The following is a 14701-nucleotide window of genomic DNA, read 5'->3' as shown; positions in this document are numbered from 1 at the left end:
CCATGCACTTTTCCAAGGAATCAACATTACATCCTTACTTCTGACGTACATCTATGAAAGGTTATTTTATTAGAGACTCCTATCAACATCTGCAACACAGATTTTTTTAGGCATCATAATTTGATCGATTCGGGAGGAATAATAAAAGGAGAAATTACTTTCGGAACGTCCCTCATCGGGTTTCTACGGTCTACTATCATAATATAAGCTAAAGCTTGGATTATTTCATTATTTCCACTTCGTCATTGAAATATAAGTTCATCTTAATTTCTTTTAAAAATATCCTACGTGTATATAATAACATTTAATAAATCGGCATTGAATTACAAAAATATTTAAAGTAAAAGTATATAAAACAGCAAAAACAAGTTTCATTAGTGTTTAACAAGTAACTATATTTTTCAGTAGATATTGAGAGATACCTGAACTGAACCATCATCGATGTTCAAAGTTCACCTATATATAAGTTAGTTTATATATATGTGTGTGTGTGTGAATATGAATAATTATTAGATATATGAATAATTATTAGATATATGAATAATTAGTAGATATATGAATAACTATTTTAGATACATGAATAACTATTTTAGATGTGTGTGTGTATATATATATATATATATATATATAATATATATATATATGAATAGTTGTTTTATATGTATATATATATATAATTATTTTCAGTGTGTATGTATATATATATATATATATAAAATTAATGTGTATGTATATAGATGTGTTTATATATATTCATATATATACACACACATACACATAAAAATTATACATATATACACACATTGAAAATAATTATATATATGTATACATATTTTATTTTACATAAGCATCTATATGTCGCTACACATTCATCGATATGTTTCTGTCAGCCAATTACAAATAACTGCAGACTTCTTCAGACGATATTGCTTATACAAACTCTTCTTTACACACACACACACACACACACACACACACACACACACACACACCCACCCACACATATATATATACACACACACACGGACAACTATATAAAATTATGTATTGCTATATTTTTATGTATTTCTATATACAGGATTCATTTTTAAACTAATAAGGTGATAGTTATTTATTTTGGAACCTTTTCTAACGATAAGGGGTTGTAATGTGGATTATATGTATTTCAATTTTGTCATGCATAAAATTCAACAGCTTATGGAAAAAACGTTTATAAAAATTCAGATACTTTCAATTTTTGTGTAATTTAAACAATGGATATTAGACCTAAATAAATATTCTCCCAATATTAGTTTGGTTTTTCAAATCCTTTTAAACGGATTTTAACGGGTTTAATTTGGATAAAATCATCCATTTTTAAATAAAAAAAATTCTTAGCTTTGAGTGTGATCGATAGTCATTAGATACTAAGTTATTAAACTTCTCTAAATTTAAATTTGTTCGTCCGACATCTAATACTTCTTAAGCTTGTATCTGTATATATGTGTGTGTGTGTATATATATATATATATATATATATATATATATATATATATATATATATATATATATATATAATGATGTTTTGATCAGAATTAATGTCAAAATTCTAGACATAAATTTACGTTATACCTTGATTTGACTTTTCGAAAGAGGACAGAAATTTTATGCAGAAGTGTTCTGTTCGGAAAAAATAATTTTTCTCACCCTGAAACGGGTATTTTCATAGCTATTATATTAATGTCTGATAGTATTAATATTAAGCATATAGTAACATTTTCTGAAAATTATTGCCATGTATATTTTAATATCAGAAAATTATTTTTATATATTAGACAATTATTGCCATGTATATTTTAATATCAGAAAATTATTTTTATATATTAGACAATTATTGCCATGTATATTTTAATATCAGAAAATTATTTTTATATATTAGACAATTATTGCCATGTATATTTTAATATCAGAAAATTAAAATTTTATCTTACGATTTCCATTTTTCTTTATAATTAAATTTTTTTATATTTTTGATCAATGCAATCTTATGTTGTATTTGAAGGCGTGTTGTGAGTATCGATCTGTCGTCGAATAGCACATGAGTCTGATAAATGGTCAGTTATTCTTCTGGTTGTGTGGATCTTCGGTAAATATTGTAGACTTTACTTAACTATTTTTGTCCTTTATTTTACACTATTAGACGTTGTCTGCCTCATTACAAAGGAACAAGTTAAGTATATTGTCTGTTTTTAATCTGAGGTTAATCCAGATCTGTAAAAATGGACATTTTTATTAGCGTAAAATTAAAAAAAAAAAATGGCTCGGTCTAGAAAATTCATTTTCACTATTTTTAAAATATATAATCTTTTAGAATAGATCGTAAAAATGTTATTAAAATTTGATAATTTTATTTTTGATGATCCAATCTATACAAAAATATTTTTAATTAATATATATCATCTCCTGGGTATTAAAAAATATCACCGTTGAAAAACACCTACGGATTTTTACTACTAAATCTTTCCTGTTAATAAAAATATGACTCTGAAAAAAAAAATCACGAAGAAGGCGTATTACGCCGGAGTTAAAATAATCTTAAACAAATAAATGTTTATTTTACACAATTTCGCGTTGTAATTTGACTTCAAACGTATGAAATAAATATTTTATTACATGTATGTATATATATATATATATATATATATATATATATATATATATATATTCCAAATGTCAGGATGTTGACCATCTTACCGTTTATTTCTTTAAGTACGTCGAAATACACAATTCTTAATAGCACCTGTTTCGTAGCACAGAATCATAATGTAATTGTGTAAATTTTAAAAAATGTATTTCGCCCTTAACACAATGTATGTGTGTATATATTGTACTCAAAATAGAAACTTCATTTACATATTTAATTCTTAGATTTTTATTTTTTTTCGAAATCAAATTTCTTTTTTAAAATTTCATTATTCTATATTTGACTTAAAAAAAAAACGCATTAGTTTGTTTACAAAGTTTGTTTACAAAGAGTGATTATTTAGTGGAGTGGTACTGTATTACATAATCGGAGCAAAAACGTTTTTAACGTCAGTATTGCATGAAGTAAACCTGCTCCCGAAGAATGTTCAAGTAATCAACCATCATATTGAGATGATGAACAAAATAAATAGAAAAATGAACAACCGATAAAAAAAAAAAAAAAATCAAAAACATTTTAGGTTGAGTAATATTTAATTTTTTGCACATTTTGTGTTTAAAATATTACACATTTTTTCGTTTGTCTATTTTAATATTTCCATTATGGTTTGTTTTAGAAACGAGAAAAAATGTTACGAGAGTGTTTCCAAAATTAAGGCATCCTACTTTTAATACAAAACTAAAACGTTGAAGAAAAAAAAAAAAACAAAAAAAAAACAGAGGGTGGGGTAACCATTAAAACGAGCGACTTTTTGTGGCCGAGAATTAATTTTCCTACATAGTTACTATCATTCTCAATGCACTTTTGCCAGACACTTTTGATGTATCGATCGTAAATTCCGGAGTACACTTTCTCATTCACATCTCTGTCGCCAGTCTGAAATCAACGAACACATCTCCTAATGGTTGACCTCAACTGAATGTTGATCGGTTAAATTTTTTAAGCATGGAGAAATTTAATGACGCTTCTCTGTTTCTAAAGCACGTTCATGACGGGTTGATTTCTTGGTCTCACACCGTCAACATCTGCAATAGAGATGAAAATTTCGGGTCATGAATGTATCAGTTCAGTTATCATAACAATTCTACTTACAATCCCCCGTGATGCATTCGGGATAAATTAAAAATAGAAAACTCTTCTCTTGAAACATTTCTCGTACATGCATGAAATTAAACTGCACGCTTCTTCAGAGAACGATAAAAAAATCAAAAAGCAAAAAAAGGAACGATTCCTTATAATTCGACATTTTTCCTGCATATTTTGTCTCTTTTATTTACTTACTCCGTTTTTTTTTCTTTCCGCGAGGGCAAAGTTAGACACAAGGTCGACTTTTAATATGGCGATAATCCAGCTCCCCATAAAAGTAGTACTTTGGATTAGTATAAAATTAAATTTGCCTCGGCCTATAAGGATTTCTCCTTCCGAAGACAGTGCAACATCAAAACAGATATTATATTTTGTTCCTAGATAAAAAAAAAAGACCAAACCCTAAGACTTTTGATTACACTTCTGAAGTTATGGGTTTAGACAAATATTTTTTATAGAGTACACCCTTGTATAAGTTATCGTAAATTCTGATAATTGATATTTTGTTATTCTTTTTCTTTTACCATTGTCAAGGATAAGGGGTTAATGAAACGGAATCATTATTAGCTGAAAGATGAGGAACACTATAGGAGTAATACCTTTGATCAATAGTATGGACTCTTGATTACTCATTGGACCGTAAACAGCCAATATTTTGACATTGGATTAAAAATAACAATGTTATAGTCAGCAGATAAGCAGTCCAGCTCTAATGTGTTTCCCAAACGGGCAGACCTATCAAAAAATTCTGTCCGTGTAGATTCCGCCTTAAACACATGGATAGAGAAAGGGAATTTAAAAAAAAAATTGTAGCAAAAACTTCTTACTGTGTATATCTTACAAGGAGGATCAAAGATTGAAGTTCAGTCGAGCCGTTTCCACAGAAACGCAGATAGAGTAGAAACAGATTAGTAGCATTTCTTCTGTGAGAAATGGATGTGATAGGGGGGGGGAGATAGATTGTTTCCTGGTTAAATACTGAACGAAGTGGGCCCCTAGCGCCGTCAGTAATCCCCAGGTTAACTGGTAAGGGGTGTTTACTCCCTCGCGTTGGGAGATGGTGTTGGCGTATTTAGGCCGCAGTCGACAGGGCGTGGTTTATTTTATTCGTATTATTTACCTCCAAACGATTAAACTGTATAAAAAATAATAACAACAAAACGACATCCACAAAGACCTTTTTTTTATTAAGTAAGAAAGACAGTTGATAATGTACCCATGTTTATAATTGAAACCTACACTTAATAGCTTTAAGTAATACTTAAGTAATTGACGGAAAAGAGGCCTATTATTATTGTTGTTATTAATATGCGTATTGTTATTCATAAGTTGTGATGCAAGTATTATTTTAGGAGAGTGCTTTTTTCTTTTCTTTTTCTTTTTGCTTAAAGACGGAGTTTTGGCTTGAAATGAAACTATTTTATGAACAGGTAATCGCCTGGTGTTTAACGCACACACACTTGCACACACGTACACACATACACACGCGTATAAACAGACGGACACTGCAGAGTGACGAACACAAACGTGTAAAAGTCGAACACACATACACACACACATATATGCAAGTTTGAACAACATTTTTAAAATGCATACGAAAACAGATCCAAACACGAGGAAATCAGGTATGTACGTTTAATATAAACACTATTAGCAGTTTTATCTTGAATTTCGATCCCTATTTATTTGTCTCCTCATCAGTGCAGAAAGACACAAGGTCGGTTTTTAATGTGGCGACGCTATCTTAACCCGCTATCCCAAAACGGATACTCTGAATAGGGACAAAATTAATAAGACAATTGTTCTTCGGGCAGAATAGTTACTCAACTTTGATCTAAGCCAAGACGCCGTTCTAGTTCTTAATTACTAAACCGTTGATTTACAAACTAGTCACAACTTATAAGGCCCAAACGCCACTCAACGATAAGAAAGGATATTGGGCTGAACACGTAGACGGTAAGATATCGAACAGATTGGGTTTAACTGCTAGAGAATTTGTTTTAAAAAGTCAGCAATAATCTATTTAAATTGAACTTAAAAATTGCAGTGTTATAATCAGTTGGTAAGTAGCCCTGTGTTATTGTGGTGCATGCATAAGTGGTTCAAGGTCAGAAAAACGACGGCTAAGTTTGACATTGTTCATATGTGTTTTTTTTTTATTTATTTTTTATTTTGTTCAAATTTGTATTCATCTACCTTTTCGATCAATCTCTCTCGGTTTGCTCAAATCTATGTATTTTGTCTGACAATACCGCAGAATTTTTATAAGCGTTGTTTTTTTTTTTGCTCTATTGTTTTTTCTTTTTTTATTTCTACAGTATCTTGTAGTCAATAGTATACAGAAAATACGACTATTTTATTTGTTAATTAGAAATTAAAACAATAAATAAAAAAGAAAACTCAGTTTTAGATCCAAATGCAGGATTGCACACCGATTCTTACTCTTTCCCTATCAAGACTAGCTGTACATGACCGCACGCCTCCCCCCCACATATATTACTTCTTGTCGTTTAATACGCGGAAACTGTTTACTGATTATGCCCGATTGACTTGACATTTCCAATAAATTCCTGTGCAAAGTCAAGGTAACTTTGGGACAAGGGTAGAATCTCCTGACTAGCAGTAATTGACATTCCCTATACTGACGATTACCTAAGAGTGAAACAGCACTGCCTGTAGATATTAAACCAAGTGTGAATGCATATATATATATATATATACATATATATATATATATATATACATTTATATATATATACATATATGTGTGTGTATATATATATACAAATGTATATGTGTGTATATATATATAATATATATATATATATACAAATATATATATATATATACAAATATATATATATATACATATATATATATATATATACAAATATATATATATATACATATATATATATATATATATACAAATATATATATATATACAAATATATATATATATACAAATATATATATATATACAAATATATATATATATATATACAAATATATATATATATATACAAATATATATATATATATACAAATATATATATACATATAAAAATATATATATACAAATATATATATATATATACAAATATATATATATATATACAAATATATATATATATATACAAATATATATATATATATACAAATATATATATATATATACAAATATATATATATATATACAAATATATATATATATATATACAAATATATATATATATATACAAATATATATATATATATACAAATATATATATATATATATATATACAAATATATATATATATATATATATATATACAAATATATATATATATATATATATACAAATATATATATATATATATACAAATATATATATATATATATACAAATATATATATATATATATATACAAATATATATATATATATATATATACAAATATATATATATATATATATACAAATATATATATATATATATATATACAAATATATATATATATATATATATATACAAATATATATATATATATATACAAATATATATATATATATATACAAATATATATATATATACAAATATATATATATATATATACAAATATATATATATATATATACAAATATATATATATATATATATACAAATATATATATATATATATACAAATATATATATATATATACAAATATATATATATACAAATATATATATACAAATATATATATATATACAAATATATATATATATACAAATATATATATATACAAATATATATATATACAAATATATATATATACAAATATATATATATACAAATATATATATATACAAATATATACATACAAATATATATATATACAAATATATATATACAAATATATATATATATATATATATACAAATATATATATATATATACAAATGTGTGTATATATATATATACAAATGTGTGTATATATATATACAAATGTGTGTATATATATATACAAATGTGTATATACATATATCTATACATATATATACACATATACATGTATGTATATGTATGGATGTATGTTTATATATGTATGTATATATGTTTGTATATATATATGTATGTATATGTATGTATGAATATATACGTGTATGTATGTATATATGTGTGTGTATATGTATGTATATAGGTATGTATGTATATGTACATCTATGTATGTATATATGTGTGTGTATATATATGTGTATATATATATGTATATATGTATGTATATATATATGTATGTATATATATGTACATGTGTATTTTTATGTATATATATATATATGTATATGTATGTACATATGTATGTATATGTATTTGTATATTTATACATATGTATTTGTATATATATATGTAGATGTATGTACATATATATGTATGTACATATATATGTATGTACATATATATGTATGTACATATACATATATATGTACATATACATATATATGTATGTACATATATATGTATATGTATGTACATGTATATGTATGTACATATATATGTATATGTATGTACATATATATGTATATGTATGTACGTATATGTATGTATATGTATGTACATATATATGTATATGTATGTACGTATATGTATGTATGTATATATATACGCGTATGTATATATATGCATATGTATGTATACATGCATATATGTGTGTATATATACATATATATACATATACATACATATACATACATGAATATATGCATATATATACACATGTATATACATACATATATATATACATAGACACCCATATATACATATACACATGTACACCTATATATACATATATATACACATATATATGTATATATACATGTACACATATATATACATATATACATGCACATATATATATACACATTTATATTATATATATATTGTAATCCATGTATATATATATATATATTGTAATCCATGTATATATATATATTGTAATCCATGTATATATATATTGTAATCCATATATATATATATATATATATATTGTAATCCATGTATATATATATATATATTGTAATCCATGTATATATATATATATATTGTAATCCATGTATATATATATATATTGTAATCCATGTATATATATATATATTGTAATCCATGTATATATATATATTGTAATCCATGTATATATATATATATATTGTAATCCATGTATATATATATATATATATATATTGTAATCCATGTATATATATATTGTAATCCATATATATATATATATATATTGTAATCCATGTATATATATATTGTAATCCATGTATATATATATATATAAATTTTAATCCATATGTATATATATATATATATTGTAATCCATGTATATATATATATATATATATATATTGTAATCCATGTATATATATATATATATATATATATATATATATTGAAATCCATGTATATATATTAGAATACCATGTATATATATTGAAATCCATGTATATATATATTGTATTCCATGTATATACATATTGTAATCCATATATATATATATATATTGTGATCCATATATATATATATATTGTGATCCATATATATATATATTGTGATCCATATATATATATATATATATTGTGATCCATATATATACATATATATATATTGTAATCCATATATATATATACATATATATATATATATTGTAATCCATATATATATATTGTAATCCATATATATATATTGTAATCCATATATACATATTGTAATCCATATATATATTGTAATCCATATATATATATATATATATATATAGATATATATATATATTGAAATCAATATATATATATGTATATATATATTGTAATATACAATGTCACTATATTGTCGTCTACCTATATATATACTGTAATATGCATGTATATATCTATATATTACTGTATAAATAATAATATACATTGTAATATATATATATGCATTGTCAATTATATATATATATATATATATATATATATATAAAAACTTCATATATATGTTGTAATCTCTGTATATATGCTGTAAATCATACATATATATATATATATATGTATTTATAATTCATATGTGTATATCTATACCTACATACAGTGAATCATATGTATACACATGTTATTATATATATATATATATATATATGTTTTGTTTATATATATATATATATCTATATATATTGGTTTTTGTTTATATATATATATTGTTATCTATATCAATATATATATATGTATATATTACTCTGACTTATGTTTATATATTATTTATATGTCTATTTGTATCATATATGTATATTGAAATATATAAATAAATATATATATATATTACAATATCTACATATATATATATATTACAATATATACATGTATATATATATTACAATATATACATGTATATATATTACAATATATACATGTATATATATTACAATATATACATATATATATATTACAATATATACATATATATATATTACAATATATACATATATATATTACAATATATTCATATATATATATATTACAATATGTACATATATATATATTACAATATATACATATATATATATTACAATATATACATATATATATATTACAATATAAACATATATATATTACAATATATACATATATATATATTACAATATATACATATATATATATATATATTACAATATATACATGTATATATATTACACTATATACATGTATATATTTATATATATATATATATATATATTTATATACATATATGTGTATATATTAAAATATATACATACATGTGTATAAATTACAATATATACATACAGATGTATATATTACAATATATATATACATATGTATATATTACAACATATATACATACATATATATATATTACAACATATATAGATATGTCTATATTGTAATACATATATATATATATATATATCTATATTGTAATATATATGCATATATTGTAATTTATATACATATATTATAATTTATATACATATATTGTAATTTCTATATACATATATTGTAATTTATATATATATACATATATTGTAATATATATATATATATATATATACGTATATGGTAATATATACACATATATTGTAATATATATATATATATATATATATATATACATATTGACATATATATACATATTGTAATATATACATATTGTAATATATATATATATACATATTGACATATATATACATATTGTAATATATATATATATATACATATTGTAATATATACATATTGTAATATATATATACATATATATTGTAATATATATACATACATATATATTGTAAGATATATATATATACATACTGTAATATATATATACATATATATTGTAATATATATACATATATATTGTAATATATATACATATATATTGTAATATATATATACATATATATTGTACTATATATATTGTAATATATATGTATACGTATATATTGTAATATATGTATACGTATATATTGTAATATATATATGTATATATTGTAATATATATGCATACGTATATATTGTAATATATGTATATGTATATATTGTAATATATATGCATACGTATATATTGTAATATATGTATGCGTATATATTATAATATATGTATACGTATATATTATAATATATGTATACGTATATATTGTAATATATGTATAGGTATATATTGTAATATATTTATACGTATATATTGTAATATATTTATACGTATATATTGTAATATATGTATACGTATATATTGTAATATTTATGTATACGTATATATTGTAATGTATATGTATACGTATATATTGTAATGTATATATATACGTATATATTGTAATGTATATATATATACGTATATATTTTAATATATATACATATATATTGTAATATATATATACATATATATTGTAATATATATATACATATATATTGTAATATATATATACATATATTGTAATATATATATATACATATATATTGTAATATATATATATATACATATATTGTAATATATATATACATATATTGTAATATATATATACATATATTGTAATATATATATATATACATATATTGTAATATATATATATACATATATTGTAATATATATATACATATATTGTAATATATATACATACATATATTGTAATATATATACATACATATATTGTAATATATATACATACATATATTGTAATATATATACATACATATATTGTAATGTATATACATACATATATTGTAATATATATATATACATATATTGTAATATATATATACATATATTGTAATATATATATACATATATTGTAATATATATATATACATATTTTGTAATATATATATACATATATTGAAATATATATATATACATATGTTTTAATATATATATATATACATATGTTTTAATATATATATACATATGTTTTAATATATATATATATACATATGTTTTAATATATATACATATAATGTAATATATATATATACATATAATGTAATATATGTATATATACATATAATGTAATATATGTATATATACATATAATGTTATATATATATATATACATATATTGTAATATATATATATACATATATTGTATTATATATACATATATTGTATTATATATACATATATTGTAATATATATACATATATTGCAATATATATATATATACATATATTGTAATATATTTATATACATATATTGTAATATATTTATATACATATATTGTAATATATATATATATACATATTGTAATGTATATATATATATATATATATATATATATATACATATTTTGTAATATATATACATATATTGGAATATATATATATACATATATTGGAATATATATATATACATATATTGGAATATATATATATATATACATATATTGGAATATATATATATATACATATATTGGAATATATATATACATATATTGGAATATATATATACATATATTGGAATATATATATACATATATTGGAATATATATATATACATATATTGGAATATATATATATATATATATACATATATTGGAATATATATATATACTTATATTGTATTATATATATACTTAAATTGTAATACATATATACTTAAATTGTAATATATATATACTTGAATTGTAGTATATATACTTAAATTGTAATATATATATACTTATATTGTAATATATATATACATATATTGTAATATATATATATACACATTTTGTAATATATACATATATTTTAATATATATATACATATATAGTAATATATATATATATACAGGTACATGTATTGTAATATATATCATAATATACATATATTGTAAAATATATATGTACATATATTGTAATAAATATATACATATATATCATATATATATATACATGTATTGTAATATATATATATATATATACATGTATTGTAATATATATACATGTATTGTAATATATATACATGTATTGTAATATATATACATGCATTGTAATATATATATACATGTATTGTAATATATATACATGTATTGTAATATATATATATATACATGTATTGTAATATATATATATACATGTATTATAATATATATATATATACATGTATTGACATATATATATACATGTATTGTAATATATATATATACATGTATTGTAATATATATATATATATATATATATATACATATATTGTATTATATATATATTTTCATACTTTGTAATATATATATATTGTTATATATATATATATATATATAATTTAATATATATATAATTTAATATATATAATTTAATATATTTATATATAATTTAATATATATATATATAATTTAATATATATATATATATATAATTTAATATATATATATATAATTTAATATATATATATAATTTAACATATATATATATATAATTTAACATATATATATATATATATAATTTAATATATATATATATATATAATTTAATATATATATATATATATATATAATTTAATATATATATATATATATAATTGAATATATATATATATAATTTAATATATATACATATGTTGTAATATATATACATTTATTGTTATATATATACATATATATATCTTTATTGATATATATAAATATATATATAAATATATATATATATATTAATATATATATATTAATATATATATATATAATTAAGTATATATATATAATTAAGTATATATATATATATAATTAAGTATATATATATATATATAATTAAGTATATATATATAATTTAGTATATATATATAATTAAGTATATATTTATAATTAAGTATATATTTATAATTTAGTATATATATATAATTTAGTATATATATATAATTTAGTATATATATATAATTTAATATATATATATACATATATTGTAATATATATACATATATGTATTGATATATACATATATTTTAATCTATATATATATATATATATTGATATACATATATATATTGATATATATATATATTGATATATATATATTGATATATATATATTTATTAATATATATATATTTATTGATATATATATATTTATTGATATATATATATTTATTGATATATATATATATTGATATATATATATATATTGATATATATATATATATTGATATATATATATATTGATATATATATATATATTGATATATATATATATATTGATATATATATATATTGATATATATATATATTGATATATATATATATATTGATATATATATATATTGATATATATATATATATTGATATATATATATATATTGATATATATATATATATATTGATATATATATATATATATTGATATATATATATATATTGATATATATATATATATATTGATATATATATATATATTGATATATATATATATATTGATATATATATATATATATTGATATATATATATATATATTGATATATAT

General features: G+C 19.2%; 1 protein-coding gene across 3 annotated transcripts in view; it reads left to right on the top strand.

Annotated features, from left to right (window-relative positions):
- LOC145259859 (uncharacterized) overlaps positions 1-14701 on the top strand; it is a 215326-nt gene that overhangs the window by 31816 nt on the left and 168809 nt on the right. The window contains exon 1 of one of the 3 annotated variants that reach the window (XM_080117705.1): positions 1609-5394. The exons of the other annotated variants lie outside the window; for them this stretch is intronic. Within the exon in view, the coding sequence (XP_079973831.1) occupies positions 5358-5394 (37 nt within the window). The 5' untranslated portion in view covers positions 1609-5357. Of the gene's footprint in view, positions 1-1608; positions 5395-14701 lie in introns of those variants that run through there. 3 annotated transcript variants of the gene reach the window in all.

The sequence above is a fragment of the Euprymna scolopes genome, chromosome 35, assembly GCF_053919585.1.
Source record: "Euprymna scolopes isolate OS-2025 chromosome 35, ASM5391958v1, whole genome shotgun sequence".
NCBI classification, from domain to species: Eukaryota; Metazoa; Mollusca; class Cephalopoda; order Sepiida; family Sepiolidae; genus Euprymna; species Euprymna scolopes.
The sequence above is the reverse complement of the archived record's forward strand: the minus strand, read 5'-3'. Positions and strand labels throughout refer to the sequence as shown.